This window comes from Astatotilapia calliptera, chromosome 15 (assembly GCF_900246225.1).
Source record: "Astatotilapia calliptera chromosome 15, fAstCal1.2, whole genome shotgun sequence".
NCBI classification, from domain to species: Eukaryota; Metazoa; Chordata; class Actinopteri; order Cichliformes; family Cichlidae; genus Astatotilapia; species Astatotilapia calliptera.
This window is the reverse complement of record NC_039316.1, coordinates 19,159,104-19,180,833: the sequence shown is the minus strand read 5'-3', so window position 1 is coordinate 19,180,833 and position 21,730 is coordinate 19,159,104. Positions and strand designations below refer to the sequence as shown.

The window sequence follows — 21,730 nt, the reverse complement described above, 5'->3', positions numbered from 1 at the left end:
CACCTGACTAAAAGCCGCAGGGTTCAAAGCTTGTGGAAAAAGTAGCGGCTTATAGCCCGACAATTACGGTAGACACAAGTTTATAAACATGTCCCACGCTCCCCTAACATCACAGTGCATGCTCAGCTGTGTAATTTACTGTTATTGACTTTAATAATATTTAGAAATGTTTCCTGTATCCTTACCTGGAATCTGAATCATCAGCATCAGACATAAAAACATTTGAATCCATCTGAATTCATCCATCGTGCTTCTCTGTCGCACTTATTTCTTGTTCTCAATCTCAACTGTCACAGTCTCTGAGCTGATGACACTTAAAGACTGTTTGCACTTCCTGCCATCAGTGAGATGTCATTTCCTTACCACAATTATATAGTAATTTTAAGTTCTCTCTTATTTTCGTGATTTCTTAATGTTCCATAAGTGGACTGTATGAGCTTTTCACATCTTTGAAATTCTTGAATGCATTTTTCGTAAAGTTAAATTATGATAAAGAGAAAGTTTACACTGTGTCCGCTTCCACGGTGCATTTATAAAAACAAAAAAAAGAAAGGGGTGTTCGAGGTGTGAAGGTTGTAATTTATGATAAATGACAACATCGATTCTGTTCCTCTTTCCTTTAATAGTATTGTCACTCACCACAGTTTGACAAGATGCTATACAGCTGCAGCTATAGGAAATATGCCAGATAAGATATTTTAGTGGTCTGAAGTGGTCTCTAAGTCTGTGATCTGTAAGTATCACTAATAACTCACTGCATTTTTGATTCTTTTCAGATGTCTTTCAGGAGAAGTTTTTCACAAGAATGTAAATTTGAAAGATAAAACTGGAAGTATTTACTGCACTCATCAATGGGTCATTGCTTCTGTGTTTGAGAGGTTTATTCTGGTATAACTGTTACATATGTATATATCTGTAGGTACTCATTTCTGAATCCAGCTCTCATTCAGCACATTATTGTGTCTTTTTTCTTCATAATAATATATGTTTAGAGGTATTTTGTGCTACACAAAGATGTCATTGACACCCCCAACACCACCACCACCTCTCTCCGTCTCTCCCACTCTATATGTGTGTATTGTGTATTAACGTCATTTAAAAGAAGCAGAATGTGTGAAGATAGCTGAGATAAATGTTTCCATTATTGCAGCTTCTATTTATATTTTATTCTTCAGCAAAGAAGAACTGACTGCGAGAGTTTGGCTGCAACGATCGTCTTTTTAAAAATGCTGCCTGAGATACATCTGAATTAAGAATATCAAAAATCTAAATCAAAATTTATTTATATAGCACATATAAAACAACAATGTTGACCATAGTGCTTCACAGTCAGTAAAAGACAAAACAATAAAACAGGACAACAAACAATAGGTAACAACACAACAAGCTAGAACAGCCAACTTAAAACTAAGTTTTAAGACATGATTTAAAAGACTGGAGAGACTCGGCTGTACGAATATGAACAGGGAGGTTATTCCAGAGTCTAGGTGCCACGGTTGCAAAGGCCCGGTCACCTCTCAACTTCAGTCGAGACGTATTTAGTGCTAGGAGCCTGTGATTGGACGATCTAAGTGCTCTGTTGGGATTGTATAAGTGGAGTAGTTCAGAAAGATAACTGGGCGCTAAATTATTCAGAATTTTAAAAGTGAACAAAAGAATCTTAAAATCTATACGATATTTAACAGGGAACCAATGTAATTTGGCTAAAATTGGAGTTATGTGTTCATAGATTCTCATACCTGTTAAAAGATGCACAGCTGCATTTTGAATTAACTGAAGCCGGTAAAGAGAAGAGTGTTGGAGGCCCGAGTAGAGGGAGTTATAGTAGTCCAATCTGGATGTGATAAATGCGTGGATAAGATTTTCAAGGTCCTTTAACCTCCTAGGACCTGGCGTCCACATATGTGGACATCACATTTTGGGTTATTTAGACTAAAATACTCAATTTTGCTCTACATGGGCCTGATATCCACTTACGAGGACATTATACCCATATGGAAAAGATATATATAAATATTATAAAGTTTGTATCTGTCTTGTGTGAAACTTGTATGAAAAGCATATAAGTGTGAAAACAGATATAAGATCCCTTGAAAAATTATATAATGAAACTTGTATGTTTTGGATACTTACTAAAACAATGTATGAAAGTAATGCGAAAGTGGCCACTTTCATGAGTAAATCATGTAAGCCTTATATGATTTACTCATGAAAGTGGCCACTTTCATGAGTAATCACATATAAGTTTTTACTATTTCTTTTCCGTATGGGTACTGCTACTGTTCTATCAAAATTTGAAACGAATATTCTCATATGTTCGGGTCTTAGGAGGTTAAAGGAAGGAACGGCTTTGCTTTAGATATCTGACGCAACTGGCAAAAGCTGTTTTTTACCACAGTGGAGACCTGTTTCTCAAGTTTAAAAGAGCCATCCAGGAACACTCCAAGGTTTTTTACGAAATTAGACTACACTCATATGACCCCACACACACACGTGCACACATTCAGTCACAGGAAGTTATTCGCAAGAACATGTATTAAAGGAATATGAAGGTATTTCCATACGCGACGTGTATTATAAATAAAGAGCTATCGCCTGCACTCGGTGTGAGTGTCTCCTGAGAGCCGCTCACCCGTGCACGTTGCTATTTTAACAGAACTTGTCTGAGTGTCATTATTTCACCTGAATAATGTCTTGTTAATAAATAAAGTTAACCACGGACAGATACATATGAGAACACACTAGGGCTGCCACGATTAGTCGACTAGTCACGATTACGTCGACTATTAAAATCGTCGACGACTAATTTAATAGTCGACCCGTCGTTTGAAGCTTTGTAAGATCCCAAAAGACGCAGGAATGAGTAGTAGGATTTAAGAGTGTAATAACGGACTGAAACAGAAGATGGCAGCACTGCATGTACAAGGATGCCAGCTGCCCTTAAACCCCGAAGAAGAAGAAGCTGTGTCCCAGAATTCATAGCGCAGCCCTGCTCAGTTTCCAACAATGGCGGCAGCTAGTTAGTTTTAATATTACTCTTATTATTCTTTCTGGGTCACAAAATAAATGTTTAACATATTTTCAGGCGAGAATGTAGCTGTGTAAACCTCAAATATGTGCTCAGTTTATCAAGACACCACATATTTTCAAAAGCGCGCCAACGTTTTCGGAGACATCTGTTACCCACTAGCTCGATAGCTAGCCGGGGGCAAGGTCACTAGAGCCGTGAGAACACCGGACTCCCCGCAAATCGTTTACAAACCCACCGCCGTCTTTCGCTACTCAGGTTAAACATGATATATAAGTCACTTAGATAACTGAAAAATGTTATTGTTTGGCTTTTTTTTTAGTATTTTATTTGTTCCTGAGTAAATCGGTTTGGCTGAGATTAAAGTTATAGTTTTTACACAGCTGAATAAACGTCAAGCAGACAGCTGATTATCAGAAGTGTGAGATGCTCGAGAATTTACTCCGGTGTCCTGTTATATTTTAGATGGCAAGGAGTTTATTAAACTCCACCGAAACAATCTGCAGATTTCATTAAAATTTAATAAACTGTCATCTTGTCTTTTTAGTTAGCACCTTAAACACTTAAAGCTGTAAGCTAATGATAGTTATATAAGAGCAGATGCTGCTGGTGCAATAAGCTGTACGTTTTATGCCCAATGGATTTGATTAGTCGACTAATCGCAAAAATAATCGGTGACTAGTCGACTATCAAAATAATCGTTTGTGGCAGCCCTATGTTGCAGCTTTAAGGCAGGGATGACTCCTGGAGTTGCTTTCTCACTGCATATGCTTTATTTCACAATCAGATCATAACAAAAACATACAGCAGCTCCTCTCCAACTCCTAGCCCTTTGCTGCGGTGGAAAAAGAACGACTCCAATCCCCTTCAGGGAACATACGTACAAAAGAGTTTTCCTGACACACCAATGGGGCGTTCAATGCCATCTTGTAAATATGAGTACTCTGGCAGAATAACAGTTCAAATGAAAAATACACCAGAACAAACAAGCAAACAAAAAAGAAGTGTGGGGTACCTTTGAACCAATGAACAAAGTATAACAATTTATACTTTTTAACATAACCCGGCCCCGTCAATATGTGTATCTCTCACACCTAGAACACAGACATTCTTTAAACAAAATCACCCATGATGTACAAGCAATTATCAGCACCCCTCCAGAAGCAGAAGAGAAAACTATAATTGTCCCTGTAGGCTAAATATGCAGTTATTACACAATAATGAGTGACTCGAACCGTTGGTTGTGACTGACAGCAATAGAGACAAAGAAACAAACAGAAAGCTGGTTGGACCCAACACAATGTGCTCAGACACATTACACAGGAGATCCAGCAGAGTAACGTCGATTGCAATGAAAGAGAAACACATGATCTTTAAAGGAGCACAAATTAGACTGTTGGAAGGCTGGTGATATATTTAAAGCACAAATCACATTTTATTGATAGCAGCATTATTGAATAAATAAAGTAGACTAAGTTTTGTTTATTTTTTGTTTGTGATAAAGTTGTATGAAAGAGTTAGGATAGAAAGTGTTACACAAGTTATTTGAATGTTGCTATTTAAACTATTTTGTACATTTTGTAAAGCATCTCGTACCTCTGCTTTATTGCTGTTGATGCCAAAGAAACATACATCAATACATACATCTACATTCAATGCTGGCATTTACAACTTTTAAGGTGATTTTAGACCTTGTGATTATTATATTTTTAATGTTTTTCCTCCCTCAGTTAAAAAAAATGCTGTTGCTATTTAAGCCCTTGTAAATACGACATTTGTGGAGGGGTCTTCGATGACAGTTATGTGAAGATGTTATGGGAAAAGGAGGGAGGGATGTGTATTTCTAGGGAAGAATGGACTCAGATGTGGGAATGGCAATGGAGGAGTACTTCCTCCAAAAGCTGGAGGGAGTTCGGATGGAAAACTCTGATAAGGTTCTTTATCACTCCATGTCAAAAGGCTCACTATGATGGGAATCCTCCCGTGTGCTGGAGAAACTGTGGATACCAAGGAGCCCATCACACCCATATTATGTGGGACTGTCCTGTGCTACGGACTTACTGGAAAGACATTCATGGTATATTACAAGGCATTTTTAACTGTACATTCCCTCAGAATATGAAGGCAATTTTTTTTGGCTGTATACCGCAGAACTGGTCCAAAAATGACATATGTCTGTTAAGAGCTTTATTGGTTGCAAGTAAGAAATATATAACAAAGAAATGGTCCTCGCAAGACATACCGACTTTGTCATTATGGTGGGAAATTACGTTAGAGATATATAGGATGGAGGAAGTAACAGCTCATGTTAATGACAGGATGGCCTGGTTCCATCTGTGTTGGGATAAGTGGGTCCAATACGTTAATACCTATAAACCGAATTTTCTCTTTAAAGCTTGAAACCACCAATTTAGTTAATTTGCTTACTCCCGACAGAGCTTTCTCCTTTTATTTTATATACCGTATATATAATTTTTTTTCCTTTTTTTCTCTCTTTCTTTCTCACTGTCTTTCTTCCTTCTCGTTTTGTTTCGTTTTTCTCTTGTAAACTGTGTTAATTAATGCCTGTAATCATCTTTGTGAGGTAATATTGTAGAAATAAAGAATATAAAAAAAAAAAAGTAAATACGACATTTGACATTTTTGTAATTTTCAATTAATGCAGATTAAAATAAAATTAGCTTAAATCGAATCTGAATCATGCTTTCAGCTCTGACCTTTGGTTTCAGTGTTAATATATTTGTAATGCATTTTACCATGGTGTTGCTTTTTTGCAATCAAATTGATTTATTTATACTTTTTAACACTGCTTATTTATAAAAAAAAAAAAGATTGTTTTTTTTAAAAACAAAACAAAACAAACAAAACAACAGCCAGTTAAATTTAAGTAAATGGTTATAGATTAAACTGTGAAAATAAATTCATGATCCTCTTTTTTCCTGCATTGGCTTTTTATCCACCTGTGGCATTTTTCTATAATATTGAAATTGGACAAAAATCAAAAGAAAATAAATAAATTAAGATTCTTCTCTTTTAACCTTTTGCGCAGCCTGGTGTTAAAATTTATTCTTGAGTTCCAGTGATTTCATTTCTAACGGACGAGAAACAGCAAGGTATGTGGCAGCAAGAAGAGCGTATATGTGACTGTGCGTATGTGAAACGACAACAGCAAAAGTAGGTCAGTGCATTGGCCAGCCAGAAAACACAGGCGTGGTGACCGAGGGAAGGGTGAGGAGGGGGAGGACGCTGCTGTGTGAAATGAGCGGGTAAGTGGATGAGTGTAGCTGCTGGAGAAATGCTAGCTGGGCTGTTACATCACCTATCGGCCTTATAGATTTACACATACAGTACATGGAGAACTTTCACTCCTACACGCCCCACTTAAACTTATACTGACCTAAAGTCAAATCTATACTTTAAACTTTATCTCAGGTTTCTAATTACTTCTATTTAATTAGGACTTTTTGGTCAAATGTACTTTGTTTGGAGTAGCAAAAATGTTTGGTATATAACTTGGTATCTTGGTATATACATATACAAATATACATGTATATTGTTTTTTACATTTATATCTTTATAGTGATTTGTTTTTCCTTCGGGAGTATATAGACATAAATCACTTTAATATCACTAACAAATAAATAATAATTGTGATAAATAAATTAAAACAACAAAATATTTGGCACAGGGAAGTCAGCACTTGACAGGCTGTCTGTGGGATGTTATTTCACTTTTTGTTGCCGATGTTTAATCACTGACACCGCAATCACACTAGAGACCGGTTGGTGATCCCCTGGCAACCTCCAGTTGTTAGTGACAAATGTGGGTTCCTTAACCACTTGGATGTTGCTAGGTGAAACTGGTCACAAACATAGCACTGCACCGAAAGCCTTCTTGTGCTCGCTTTGGTTGCTAGCAGATTGCTCCAGTTACTGGAGTTTGGTGGACCACACCAAGTTGTCTGCAATACGAATTTCACTGATTACCACGAATTAGAGATGGACCGATCCGATATTACGCATCGGTCCGACACTGACCTAAATTACTGGATCGGATATCGAAGAGAAATAAAAAATGTAATCAGATCCATTAAATATCACAAAATCATTTAACAAAACTTGCGACATGGCGTAACTCAGCTCATAACCTTAGCACGTCGGAGCAGCATGCGTCACGTGATAGAGCGGCTGTGGCGTGCGAGACCTGTCGGTGGTCTGGTTGAGTATTTAGTATTTATTTATTTATTGTCATTGTCAAGAACAATGAAATTGCGTTTGGGGCTTCCATACAACCCAAAAAAAAGAAGAAAATAATAAATACCCCTTAAAACCCAAGTGTACATATTTAACCCAGTGTGACTCCAATGCAATAAGACAATCCTTAGCAATAATGTTCGTAGAAATTCAGACAAAGACCTGAGAAACATCACAAAATACAACAATGCAACCCATTCAATATTATTGTACTGTGAGATATGATATCAGATATGATAGTTATCTATTTAAGAAAGAGGGGGGGGGGGGGCAGGAGGGGGAAGAGAATAAAGATATGATGCACCAATGCAGACCAGTTCATTGCTATTAAGAAGTTGGATATGGTTATTGTCCGTGAGAGGGGGGCAGAGAGTTCAGGAGCCTCACAGCCTGTGGATACAGGCTGTTGGCCAGTCTGGATGTTCTGGCCTGTATAGACCTGTACCTTCTCCCTGAGGGCAGCAGATGGAAAAGGTGGCGCGCAGGGTGATGTTGGTCCCGCAGGATACTGTGCACCCTCCTCAGACAGCGAGTGGGGAAGATATTACTGATCTCTGGCAGACTTGTTCCAATAATTCTGCCAGCTTCCTTCACCACCCGCTGGAGTGCTTGCTGATCGGCCTTGGTGCAGCTGGGGAACCACACTAGAAATCCATACGTCAGAACGCTGCTGATGGCACAGTTGTAGAAGTTCAACATCAGAGATCTGGGAATGTGTGCGCTCCGCAGTCTCCTCAGGTAGTAGAGGCGCTGTTGGGCCTTCCGTACAACTGAGGTGATATGGTTGCCCCAGGACAGGTCCTTGGTCACAGTTACCCCCAAGAATTTAAAACTGCTCACCCTCTCCACCGCCTCACTGCCAATGAAGAGAGGCAGATGGTTGTTATGGCCCCTCTTCCGGAAATCTACAATGATCTCCTTGGTCTTTTTGGTGTTTAAGACCAAGTTATTGTCGTGGCACCATGACTCTAGTTGTTGCACCTCTGTCCTATAGTTTGTCTCATCATTGTTGGATATAAGTCCGAGCACTGTAGTGTCATCTGCAAACTTAACAATGAGATTGGACGCGCAGGAGGAAATACAGTCATGGGTGAAGAGAGTGTATAGCAGAGGGCTCAGAACACACCCCTGAGGGGCACCGGTGTTGACCACAAGGGTGGAAGAGGTGTTCTTACCCACTCTGACACTCTGTCTACGGTTAGTGAGGAAGTCCACAATCCAGTTGCACAGAGAGGAGTTAAGTCCCAGTTGGTGGAGTTTGGGACGTAGTTTGTATGGCCGGATGGTATTAAAAGCCGAGCTGTAGTCTACAAAGAGGAGCTGTGCATAGGTATTCCTGTGTTCCAAGTGCTTCAGTAATGTGTGCAGCACTGTGGCGATCGCATCCTCGGTTGACCGGTTCTCCCTGTATGCAAACTGGTGCGAGTCCAGGGATGGTGGAAAAGCAGCTCTGATGTGTTTAATGACCAGTCTCTCCAGGCATTTGGCGGGAATGGGGGTGAGTGCCACAGGTCTGAAATCGTTCAGACATGTGACATTTGACTGTTTTGGGATGGGAACGATGGTTGCTGCTTTGAAACAGGATGGTACCAGTGAACAGGACAACGAGGTGTTATATATAGAGGTGAAGACGTCCGCCAGGTCTTTTAGCACCCGGCCCAGCACTCCATCCGGCCCGGCCGCCTTCCTGGTGTTAATGCTCCGGAACACACGCCTCAGCTCATGAGTGCTCAGGACCGGAGCAGGGTCGGTTGAGGGGAGAGGGGACAGGACAAGGTCGGTGTTCTCCCTATCAAAACGGGCATAAAAGAGATTTAGATCCTCAGCCAGAGTAGAACTGTCGGCTGAGGGTGATGGTGTTCTTCTTTTGAAGTCCGTGATAGCCCTGATGCCCTCCCAGACCTGCCTTGGGTTTGTGTTGTTCTCAAACCTGGCCTCGATACGCCTCCTGTGCTGCTGCTTGGCAGTCTTGATGCCTCTTCTCAGGTTGGCCCTGGCAGCACTGTATGCCTCCTGGTCCCCGGATTTGAAAGCGTTGTTCCTTGTTCGAATAAGTTGTTGAACTCCGTGTGTCATCCAGGGTGGATTATTAGGGAACACACGGAATCGTTTCCAAGTTGTTACATTGTCCACACAGAAACAGATGTAGTCCAAGACAGTGGAGGTGTAACTGTCCAATGCGACAGGATTGTCAGTGTCCTGCACCTTGAATACATCCCAGTCTGTGCAGTGGAAACAGTCCTGAAGCATCAGAATAGCATCCTGCGGCCATGTTCTCACGGTTTTGGTTGTAATCCCAGTGCTCTTGATCTTTTGTGTGTATATTGGGTGTAGCAGAAGGGAGAGATGGTCTGACCCAGGTGGGGATAAGCCTGGGCTCTGTAGGCTACGCATTCGCCATGTTGGTGTACACCTGGTCCAACGTTCTATCTCCTCTGGTAGCACACTTCACATTACGGTGGAAATTGTGAAGTACAGATTTCAGGTCCGCGTGGTTAAAATCCCCAGCCGCAATAAAGACACTGTCCGGGTGTGCTACCAGGCTGTTATTGATGCTGCTGCTCAATTGTGCTAACGCTAGCTTAGCATTAGCATCTGGTGGAATGTAAACAGCGCAGATGTAAACGGCAGAAAATTCCCGAGGGAGATAGAATGGACGGCACTTTAACACCAACAGTTCTACCTCCGTACTGCACAGTTTTTCCGTTACCGTGACGTTCGTGCACCAAAGGTTGTTAATATAGATGCACAGCCCCCCGCCAGTCTTCTTACCCGAGTCCGCAGACCTCGATAGGCGGTGCGGCCTGCTAGATCGATAGCCGCATCGGGAATGGCGCTGTCCAGCCAGGTTTCAGTGAAAATCATGCACGAACAGTTATTAAAAGTCCGTCGAGTGGCGATCTGCAGTCGTATTTCATCCAGTTTGTAACGGATTGAACGGGCGTTGGAGAGGAATATGATCGGGAGTGGTGGTTTAAACGGACTAGTCTTTAGCCGTGCCCACAGGCCTCCCCGCTTGCCTCTCTTCTGCCTCCGCTCGCAACGTCTCCTCCTGCGGCTTGCTGTTGCGGGTAGCCCCGGGGGTTGCTTAACGATCTCCGGGGGTTGAGATACTCGGATGTTAGTTGAAGATCTCCACGGCTTAGTTGTAGTAGATCATCTCTGTTGTATTGAAGTAACCCCAGACTGTGTGAAATAATACACAGTACCACCAAAAGTGCAAAAGTGTAGGAGCTCCGGGCTGCTGCGTCTGCGCGCCGCCATCTTGGTTGCTGCTGAACCTTTGAACCTGGTTGAGCAGTTGGAGCCTCGGTGCTATTTGGTGTTTGGTGCTTCGGCTGTTAAAGTGCATCTTATCTTAATTTTTTGGATTCTTTCCTACAGTTTTAATACTTCTTAATGGTTTTCAGATCCTGGTAATCCGAGCTGCAAAGCAGAAGGGCATCCAGGTCACATGCGAGGTCGCCCCTCACCACCTCTTCCTATGTGAGGACAATGTGGCGCAGATCGGCGACGGTCGAGCGCAGGTTCGACCCATGCTGGGAACACGCGAGGACATGGAGACACTCTGGGAAAATCTGGACATTATCGACTGCTTTGCTACAGACCACGGTCAGAGAGCATTCATTTTCTGTCACCAATCATGCAGACAGACTTGTCTTTGACCTTCCTGAACTGTACGGTTTTTGTTTTGTTTTGCTAGCTCCTCACTCTGTAGACGAGAAGAACAGTGAGCGTCCTCCTCCTGGTTACCCCGGTCTGGAAACAATGCTGCCTCTGCTGCTCACCGCCGTCAGTGATGGACGTCTGACTCTGGATGATATTACCAGACGTCTTTATGACAATCCACGCAGGATCTTCAACCTGCCCGTTCAGGAAAACACCTACGTGGAGGTAAACAGACAAACACAATTAAAGGGAATTCATTTTAAGGAGACATTATTTTGATGCAGTAATTAGCAGCCTATCCGTACTCTGATGAAATATGTTCCTAATTATTTATCAATTACGTGTCTTTCAGGTGGACCTGGAGCAGGAGTGGGTTATTCCTCAGGCCATGCAGTTCACTAAGTCTAAGTGGACTCCTTTCGAAGGTATGAAGGTGAAAGGTAAAGTCCGCCGCGTGGTCCTGCGAGGAGAGGTGGCCTACATCGACGGCCAGGTCAGCATTCGTGCATTTTGCTTTTGAACAAGAAAACAAAGAGAATAAATGTAGTTGATCTAATAAAGTACGTGTCCTGTCTCCTTCAGGTGCTCGTGCCTCCAGGTTACGGTGAGGATGTGAAGACTTGGCCCACTTCTTCCACCCATCCTCCAGAACCTGTCAAAGAAACTCCAATGGTAATAAAAGTGAATGCGGTAATAATGCAGCTGCCTTCCATGCTTTCTGTTGTAAGATAAAGACTCTACAATAATATTACATCACATTGGTGTTTTGGCCACCACCATGATTATTTTTGGAGCCAAAATTGACCAGATTTAAGAAGAGAGTGAAGTTATCTGCCAACACTAACACACTTCTTTAGCAGCCATAGCCATGAAGAACGTGCACACAGCAGCAGATATCGGCTAGTTGATGCTAAGTAAACGTAACTGAAAGAAAACACTAGAATTTCATTCAACAAATTGAATAAAAGAACTTCTTAGATGTAATTAGTTTAAAATGCTGTAAAAGACACAGCAAGCAAAATCGAGAGGTTCAGATCAGTGATTAAAGTTGGTGTTTCTTCCATGCCTGAAATGTCTGGTAGGAGGCAAACAGCAGGTATCAACTTGTTCCTTTTGAAATGTGGAGGAATAGCAGCTCCTCACTTTATTTCTAAGAAAGAGGTCTTAGACGCCACCGTTTGGAGGAAGCTCTTTTCCGGTGCTTATATCCCCGGTCTTCTTTCTTATGAGCGTAGATGACATCTAAAAAGTTCACAGAATTTGAACGTACAGCTAACAGAGTTTAATTACAAACAAAAACATTTAAAGCCTGTACTTAGAACTGTTTTGAGTGTTTCTTGAACTCCTCTATGTGGGGATTACTTGATGTGTTTTGTTTACATTAATTCTGCTCCATCAGACTCCTGAGCGTCAGCGTCCAACTCCACCCCGGGATGGAGTGCGGACTTGAGCTGCGAGCCCACGACGCATTGGTGGAGAAAGCCGCTACCTGCTGCCGTCCCGCATCCACCGTGCCTCTGATCCCGGCCTGCCACCAGGTATTACAGCTCCCAGAATGCTTTGGAACAGCAGTTTTTTGTTTTACCTCGAGGGTTTCTCCCAATGTTTCTACCAGTGTATTATCAGCCTGCCTGGCTGTGGTGGGGCGTGGTCTGCGGTGCCGTGCAGGGAGGGCGGACGTACCTGCACGGCATCCTTAATCACGCCCGCCTAGTTAAAAACACGGGGACTCAGGGGTTTGGGTGTGTAGTGGTGAGATGTAAATAAAGATGGCTCCGAATGATACTCCGTGGTCCCGCCGTGCCTTATTCTCGCCACACTGGCCTTAACAGGCGATTTTTAAAGCCTTCTTTAGGCAAAAGGTATCAATAAGTTGAAAGAGGGGTTAAAAAATGAAGCAGATGTTATCATATCATTTCACATGTTCAGCTGGTATGTCCATTAATCAAGTATGTCAAAACTGTTCATTGCCGTATAAAAACAAGTTTAATTAAAGTTGTTTGATGTTCTCCTGCTGATTCTCAGTGAAACACCTTTGCTGTGTTCCAGTCATTGATACACTGCGACTCTTATCCCCACAGAGATGGTCATGCTCCCACCAGCCGCTGCTGTTGACGGGTACAGCCATCCTCCCCCACTGTCCAGGCTGCTGTCCCCACAGTCTGGGTCAGGACAGGTGCCTCCTGGTCAGGTGTCACACCTGCAGATGTCTCCTCTGCTTCACCCACTGGTGGGACAGCACATCTTGTCTGTCAGACAGTTCAGCAAGGAGCAGGTACGCCGAAGAAGATGAAACACACTCTGGGAATGCTGACAGGTTTGAAACAAGATCTCGGGTCTGAACAAAAGCTTATTTTTGTGTCCTTCGTTTGTTTCAGATCTCACACCTGTTCAATGTTGCTCACACTTTACGTTTGATGGTTCAGAAGGAACGAAGCCTGGAAATACTCAAGGTATCTCCTAAACGTGCCTCATGTTACTGCACTATTCACTAATTTCAGTTATGTGCTGTTACAATGGTGGATGTTCGTATCAAACATGACCAAAGTTATAGAATGATGAGGTACCTTAAAGTAATCCCTCATTCCTCATGCCTTCCTGTTCAGGGTAAAGTAATGGCCTCCATATTCTATGAGGTCAGCACTCGCACCAGCAGTTCCTTCGCAGCGGCCATGCAGCGTTTGGGCGGCTCCGTCGTCCATTCCAGCGAGGCCACTTCCTCCTCGCTGAAGGGAGAATCGCTGGCGGACTCTGTCCAGATCATGAGTGGCTACGCTGACGTCCTCGTGCTGCGTCACCCAACACCTGGAGCTGTAGAGGTGGATTTTAGATGGATACTTTTTTTTATTAAAAGTTTTCTTTACGTAAAAGAAAATAAACACTAATTGGTCATGAAAGTAACTGCAGCAGCACCCTGTTGTGTGTTTTTTGATGCTTGTTTAGTTTGAAGATGAGTTTTTAATATCTTATGCACGTGACTCCTCCTTCTCAGAGCGCGTCCCGTCAGTGCCGTAAGCCGCTGATCAATGCTGGCGACGGTGTCGGGGAGCATCCCACTCAGGCCCTGTTGGACGTCTTCACCATCAGAGAGGAGCTGGGAACGGTCAACGGCATGACGGTGAGCGACATGATTCCTTTTTAATTTAATCTTCAGCCAGAATAAAACTTTACATGAAAACATGTTAAAACTGTGGCGTCTGTCAGATAACGATGGTTGGAGATCTGAAACATGGCCGAACGGTTCATTCCCTCGCCAAACTGCTGACCCAGTACCGCATCACTCTGCGTTACGTGGCTCCCAAAAACCTCCACATGCCAGCAGAGATCGTCAGCTACGTGGCCTCAAAGGGCATCAAACAGGTGAGGACTAAACATGGTTACACAGCAAAGAGGAGTTTTCACAAATATGTACTAAAAACTGCTAATTTTTAAAAAACATGTTTGTTTGCAGGAGGAGTTTGACAGCATCGAGGAGGCTCTGCCTGACACCGACGTCCTCTACATGACGAGGATCCAGAAGGAGAGGTTTGCATCTGAGGAGGAGTACAAAGCCGTAAGTTTCATTTCACCGACGGGTTTTATTTTGTGACACAGATACTTGCATATACTCACAGCGCATCTGTAGTTAGGCCTGGTGCTTCCTGCCTCATGCTGGCCCGGTAATCGTTTTTGATATCGTTCAGTTGGTCTCATGGTGACATTTTCCCTAATCCACTATTCTGGACTGCAAACTCCACTGACTCCATCTGGTGAAGCTGGGGTTTGTCTGCATTTGGAGTTCATCTTTAGTGGAAAGCAGCTGATTTGTTCAGTTATTCGTCACAAAGTTCTTTCCAAATGAAATATTTCTAGAGGCAAAACTATTAAATAGAATTGTCTTAAGAAAACAAGAAGATATGCGAGAAAGAAGGCGTTCCCTCACCCCTCTACAGATGTAAGCGTGTGGGGAAATATGGAAGTGGAACCCTTTAGCTAAGCATTCATAGGTGCAGACAGAACCAATCAGCTCAGGTCTCATGTGACTGGATGATCCCGGAGTATTTTTGATCTTTAACTGTGACTCTGTTGTTTCTCTCAGTGTTTTGGTCAGTTCGTCCTCACTCCTCACATCATGACTGGAGCCAAACAGAAGATGGTGGTGATGCACCCGCTGCCCAGAGTCAATGAAATCAGGTGAGACGCGCTCAGTCAAATGTCTGACAACAATATCAGTTCCAGCTGTGTTGTTTAAATGTTGCTTGAGCCCTTAAATGGGCTGCAGAAATGTAACGTTTTGTGTACAATGTCTAATTTCAGTACGATTTCTTTTAACTAACTTAAATTTGAACTGAATTTTATTTTAACCCACCTTACATTATTTGCTATTGTGTTGATTAAGTGGACTAATGATCTGTTTCTCTTTGTTATTTCTCTCTCAGCGTGGGGGTGGACACAGACCCGAGGGCGGCATATTTCCGTCAGGCAGAGAATGGCATGTACATCCGAATGGCCCTGCTGGCCACCGTACTGGGCCGATAACTCAGTGTGTGTCACAGGCTGGGTCTCTGACCCAGCGCTCTGAGTTCATTTTGTATTTGTCTCATTTTAGATATGTGATTAGTTTGTGTCATTCCTATTTAGCTTTAGTTAAGGAAAGGCAGTTATTAATTATTGTTTCCTTGGTTTCTATGTTTGAGTTCTTGTATCGTTCATCACGTGTTAGGTCTGTTAAGCTTGTGTTGTCATGTCTAGTTTCAGTGTTTCCTGTTTTATTTTGAAGGAGTCGTGTGTTCTTTGTTCATTGTATTTAGTTTCACTTCCCCCGTCCTGTCATTAGGTTCATGTCAGTCAGCTGTTCCTCCATGTGTTCCCACTTCCCCTAATCACCTCCTGTGTATTTAAGTCCTGTGTTTTCAGTGTGTCATTGTCAGATCGTCTGCTTTGTTTGCAAGCCAAGAAGTTGCGTCAAGTCTCCTCGCGTCAAGTCCATGTTCCTGTTGTAGGTTTTAAGCTAATTTAGCTCACCCAGTTTAGTTTATTGTTAGCCTTGCATTTTGCCTTTTGTTTCCGTCTGCATTTGGGTCCACCCTTCACTCTACACACAATCAGCCCTGCTGATTGTGACAGTGTGCTGCTTCTTTGTCCTACAAACTGTCAGAGAAACAAAAATGTATCTTTTCTGAAATCTATACATTTCTCATTTCCTGCCCCCGAGGGGTGCAAGTAGGTTTAAATACTAGATTTAATACGGAGTTAAAGTTTATAACATGCTGCTGTAACACAGAACTTTTTTTTTCTCCAGTCACACAAATGTTTACTTGTTTTCTTTCCTGCTGTATTTCAAGATTCCTTTATTTTTACATGTCTTAAAACCATTAACATAATTAAAATATAGAACCAGAATCTGTCTTGTTTGAAATGGTTAAGAGATGATCAGTGTTTGTGCATCGATGAGCCAAATCGAGGAGCAAAGGGAAGAAATAGGAAGTGGGTGCTACTATCGATGTCTTTTATTTATTTATTTATATATATATATATATATATATATAAAATTTGCAGCTGCTGCATCTGATTAATGATGTTTAAAGGGACCAATGAGGATGTCAAAGAAGATAAATCCTGAATGCATTTTTACGTTTAGACCAATTTACTGGACCAGCTTCATCAGATGTTTGTTTGGGTTGGCACAGTCCTCTGAAAACCAGCAATGGTGGTTTACGCCTCGAGGTTTTTCAAAAGAAAATTTCTAACAAAATAGAGAAAAAAATATTTTTACTACACCAAACAATCTGATTGATATTTTGTTTTAAAATGAGCAAAAGCAAAACTAAGTGTCTCTAATATATTTCTAGGTTACCGGAAAACCTTCATCATTCCAGCTCTACATGAGTATAATGGTACGATACGACTTACTGCACATGTTTGTATCATGATTTCAGTCTGTTTCAGAGTCGTGACATCCTTGGTTGTATGAAATGGTTGTTTCCCTTTCTTCAAATGTGTTGCATTAACTGCAAGTGGAAACGCACAAATATCCTCAGAGCACAGTCTTTGATGGTTTTGGGGTAATCTCTGTAACTATCAGTAATTTCTTACACTGTTGACAAACTTTTTTTTAAAATCAAAATCCAAACGGATGTTTGTAAAGTGTCAAACGACTTCTGTGTCATGTGGAGAAATAAATAATGAAAAAGGATGTTTCTCTTTGTGGTTGATTTCATTTAATACCCACAAATTATTTCAGAATTTTTAGTAACATAATTTAATGTCTTGTTTGGATCTTGTCGTTGTAGTTACGGATGATTGGTTGTGAGCTCATCCTGACTCAGTACTGGCAAAGGTCATGTCTAAATTGGCCACTTGATTAAGAACAAGTTTCTCACTATGTAAATTATTTTAATACTTCAAAGCTCATTTAACAGCTCAAGGATCCACAAAGGTTTATATCTTCAGTATTGTAGTTAGACTAATGGAAATTGAAAAAAAATGGCCATTGGTTTGTCAATGAGTTTTGCAACTAAACTGATTTCGCTTCAGGATGCATCTAAAATGCATTCAGGCTGGCTGTGTGGTGTCGTGGAAAAGTGGTACGTGCAAAAACCTTTTTTTGTCTGTCTTTGAGGGTGGGGGAAGAGGCTTAATGTTTTTTGTAAGTATGACTAATGTATACACACACACACACAAGAACAACAACATAGAAGAAGAAGAGGGGTATAGTTTACTACACGTCATAAAAACACAATCAATTATCTTCCAACTGCATCTTTCTGTTCTGACTTTAGAGTCCTTGTTTGTTTACTGAACCGTACTTTGGAGTCATACTGTTGTGATACTGGAGAGGAAAGGGTAAGGTGTGAGAGACTAAACCCTCACACACAAAACTTCAAAAATCATGTGTCATTGTAGATAAACTGATCTACAATGTGTTAGTAAAGAGTGACTTGCACTGCAAATTTGTTAAACCATTGCTTAACGGGCCATTAAGCAATGGTTTTAACAAATCTCCTTTAACATTCACAGTGACTAAACCAGCTGTCTTACCAGCTGTTATATTCTTTAAACTTAAAATAAACCCCTGAAATTAGAGTTTGGTGTTTTAAGTCACCTATTAAAAAACACGAGTGAACACTTCTTTCTCTCAGCAGCATTACTGAAGTGACATTTTGATGATGCTTCATATCACAGTCTTTATGATGGAAAAAAACATGCAGATGTCTGCACTGCCACTGTCATGAAAATGTCCAGAGCCAGGGTTCAAGCTTCCTCTTCAGTTATCATTGATCATTAATATGGAGGCCATAGAGCGTGCGCAGTGGGGACCGCGTGGCCCGGAAGTGCCGCTTTTTCGGATGAGCGAACGCGCGTGCATCAGTGTGCATGTGTGCGTCCTCGTACGTGCAAAAGGTGCCCTTTCTGGCCATCACTGATGGAGGTGTGGGGGGCATGCCTCCCACCCCCAAAGGTGCCCCTTATATTCTTCTATTGTTAAAATATGTTATGAATACATAGAATAAAGACATTTTCCATCACAGTGTTATTGCTCATCAAGTCAAGCTGTAAAACCAAGAGGGTATTTAGAAGTTCTTTGAGAAAATTCTTATACGTATCAGAGCTTTTCTATTGGGATAACAGAGACTTACAGAACGTCAGGTGGTTTTCCTGCTAGTTGTAATAGTGAGAAGAGATTAGTAGTATAACTTTGTAATAAAAAATAATATTAATAAACAAATGGCTTACAAATATGAATGTTTATTTATGTGCAGAAATAAAATGGAAAACAGCAGACTTAAAAATTGCTCATATTAAAATGTAACGAAAACAAAATTGAGAACTGAATGTGGAAGGAACTAAACAAAACTTAAAGAAGAAACCCGAATCACAAGATCCAACAAATGATCAGGGAAAGATAAAGGAGGACAGGACTTTATATACATCGAGGACTAGTTGAGGTTTAGGATAAACACAGATGAAGACAATATGGGCAGATTGAGAAATAACAAAATAAAAAGTAGGAGTAATGTGAGACATGAAAGAAAAGTAAACTTCAAAGTAAAACAGGAAATAAAAAACTGAAGCTAAATTAAAGTGAACAGCAAGTGTTAGCAGGGTTTAAATTACATTTAACCTCCACATGTCTTCTGCTGAACTAACCAGGAACAACTTTTTGTTGTTAAGTTGCAAATATGTTAATAATGTACAAATGTTAGCAGAAATGTTTTTGTAAAATATAAATGTATAACTATATCTTTAATATCTATACCAGGCTTATGTGGGTACATTTAGATATTCACACTTCAATCAATCAATCAGAACTTTATTTGTCACATGCAAGTTGCCCTCCAGTGATCACATTCTGGAAACACACTGGTCTGATTTCATAAAGAAAATAAAGTTTCTATTTACATTTATTTATATAGTTTTAATGGAGGATATAAAGACGTGCTTCTGGATTTGAAACCAAATGTTTGTTATAATAATGGTATCTATCTAATAGTTTATGATAATTAGCACGTCGCTATCAATCTGTTGCATGCAAACACAAAATTAGTCTTTAACTTAAATGCGAGTCCTTTTTGTCAACTTGAACTATGTGACTGGGAAACTGAGAGTAGAGTAGAGGCTGCTGGGATCAGCAGTGGCTGCAGCAGAAGAGGAATGAGCCTTCACAGTGCTGTAGGTCACTGCATCACCTTCATCATCACCACGAACCTGGAAAAGTGACATAACACTGTGACCCTGAAGTGGATAAGCGGTTCGATGGAAGTAGTGGAAGGGCGCTTAGAGATCACATGCTTCTGTGTTCAATACATTATTTTTACTTTCAAAGAAATTGTGGATCAAATATGATGGATTCTTTGTTTGCCCATGCTCAGCCTCTCCACCAACGTCTATGAAGTTCTGTTTTGCAGTTAACAAGTCGCCCATCAAATGTTTTGTAGTTACTCACATGATTGCTGCAGGAGGACTCAGTTAACTATGCTCACATCAGCATAAACAATCCATAAAAACTCTGCATGGTGTAATAGCTGATGTATAGCCCTTGACCTTCAGAGAGGGTTGTGCTCTCTGTGAGCTCTCGTTACTGATGTTACTGAGTAAATAAATACATAAATATAAATATAGTAGATAAATAAATAATACACAAAGACAAAACCTTACCTGAACTTTATTCGTGGTCTTGGTGTAGCTGATGGTAGCGTAGGAAACTTCAGGATCTGCCTACACAGTGAAGACGAGAAGATACATGGACAACAATGATGAGATGATTATAATTATTCTACGTAACATTAATCTGTCATCTGTTATTATTGTTATTATTATCATCATTATTATTATTGTTGTAGCTTATAATAGAAGGTGATCACATGTGGGGTATGAAATGCTTTTTGTTTCAGTCCTTGTGACAGTGGAGCTGAATCAGTCTGTTAGAGAAGATGGCCAGATGTGGATGCCCAGATACTTGTACCTCCTCCACCACATCAACATACTGCATATGTTTATTATCTTCAGCTTATCTTTATCAGGGTCACAGAGGAGCTGGAGCCTATCCCAGCTATCAGAGGGCGAGAGGAGGGGTACAACCCAGAGAGGTCGCCAGTCTTTCGCAGGGGAAACAGAGACAGACAGACAATAATATCCTCCCAGGATAAACACTGGTTATGTAGCCATCATCTTCCTTCTGAAGTCATTCACCATCTGTCTGGCCTTCTTCACATCCAGAAGCAGATCATCCCTCCCAGACCACTCCTCAAAATCATTCACTAGTGCTCTGAGCTGTTACAATTAGTAATACTTCAAACCACTGTATAATTGTCAGAGTGTAGGTGTAGGTGAGTTGGGTGGCATATAATCCAGATCCTGAGGTTTACAAAGTGGGCGAGGAAACTCGATAGTTGTTAAGCTCTGATGGTGTTAAATAGGAACTGGACAGGAAGATTTCCATAACATTGGAATCTTGTCCTGCTTCAGATTCATGTTGTAAATGTGACTGAGGATCACAGACAGCTGGATAGCACAGGTCCTCAGCGGAATTGCTTTATGTAGTTCAGAAGTCACAGCCAAGCAGTGGGTGTTTCCAACTACACCCGTAGGTCCTCAGTTCCTCCATTTCTGCAGATCTGAAGGCTTACGTCTTTGTATCAAGCAGTTTTTTCAGGTCACACTGATCCAGAGCCCGTTCTTCTGAATGCAGCATACAGTCCTGGTTAGTAAGATCTATTCTGTGATGCTGCCAGTCAAAAGTCCTCTCAGTGTTCACTAAATACACTGCAGTCTGTGAGGCCAGCATACACAGCACAGCGCCATGGTAACAGATATCATCTGCTATGTGTCCCACTTTTCACACATCCTTTATTATTTTATCATCCACTATATGCATAGTATAGTAATAATAGCATCAGAGTCTCACTGTGTGTTTCATGCATTTACATTTAGAGAACACATAAAAGAAGAAGTGGTTGTAGCTCTGCTCTGGGTGTCGTGTGTGATCTCACCGAGTCCTGACTGGTTTGAGGAGCAGACCGAGTCTCTGCTGGGTTTAAACTCAGTCCCTGAAAAACAGACATAATCTGGTTACATCAGGTGGTAAACTGTGTCTGTGAAGGCAGTTTAGTTCTTGTTAACACCCCTCAGAGATGATCGGATTTGTTGTTCATTTAATGTCAGTTGAAGAAACATTTAATTATTTATAATAAAACTCACAGCATCTTCATCCATCTGTGTTTTGTTTCCTGTAAAGACACAAACAGTCAACTCTAACATTCACTTGAAAACTTATAGAAGTTTTATTTGTAAATGTTCT

The 21,730-nt window shown here is 41.2% G+C and overlaps 2 protein-coding genes across 2 annotated transcripts; both read left to right on the top strand.

Moving 5' to 3' along the window:
* Positions 1 to 10,660: 10,660 nt before the first annotated feature.
* LOC113006838 (CAD protein-like) lies at positions 10,661 to 12,411 on the top strand. The gene is made up of 5 exons (XM_026143038.1): positions 10,661 to 10,893; positions 10,985 to 11,175; positions 11,303 to 11,443; positions 11,533 to 11,622; positions 12,350 to 12,411. Exons 1-5 carry the CDS (start codon positions 10,818 to 10,820, stop codon positions 12,398 to 12,400), a joined length of 549 nt encoding a protein of 182 aa, XP_025998823.1. The 5' UTR covers positions 10,661 to 10,817; the 3' UTR covers positions 12,401 to 12,411.
* A 3-nt stretch (positions 12,412 to 12,414) lies between these two features.
* Positions 12,415 to 15,321, top strand: LOC113006836 (CAD protein-like). The gene is made up of 8 exons (XM_026143035.1): positions 12,415 to 12,488; positions 13,032 to 13,225; positions 13,329 to 13,403; positions 13,557 to 13,769; positions 13,943 to 14,068; positions 14,155 to 14,310; positions 14,402 to 14,503; positions 15,029 to 15,321. Exons 2-8 carry the CDS (start codon positions 13,034 to 13,036, stop codon positions 15,125 to 15,127), a joined length of 963 nt encoding a protein of 320 aa, XP_025998820.1. The 5' UTR covers positions 12,415 to 12,488; positions 13,032 to 13,033; the 3' UTR covers positions 15,128 to 15,321.
* Positions 15,322 to 21,730: the final 6,409 nt, after the last annotated feature.

Bases quoted from the DNA above. Each gene is read 5' to 3' on its own strand.
- LOC113006838 (XM_026143038.1), top strand. From the start codon at position 10,818: ATGCTGGGAACACGCGAGGACATGGAGACACTCTGGGAAAATCTGGAC. The intron at 11,176-11,302 runs GTAAACAGACAA...CGTGTCTTTCAG, and splicing joins AGGAAAACACCTACGTGGAG to GTGGACCTGGAGCAGGAGTG. The intron at 11,444-11,532 runs GTCAGCATTCGT...TGTCTCCTTCAG, and splicing joins TGGCCTACATCGACGGCCAG to GTGCTCGTGCCTCCAGGTTA.
- LOC113006836 (XM_026143035.1), top strand. From the start codon at position 13,034: ATGGTCATGCTCCCACCAGCCGCTGCTGTTGACGGGTACAGCCATCCT. The intron at 13,226-13,328 runs GTACGCCGAAGA...CGTTTGTTTCAG, and splicing joins GACAGTTCAGCAAGGAGCAG to ATCTCACACCTGTTCAATGT. The intron at 14,069-14,154 runs GTGAGCGACATG...GGCGTCTGTCAG, and splicing joins GAACGGTCAACGGCATGACG to ATAACGATGGTTGGAGATCT.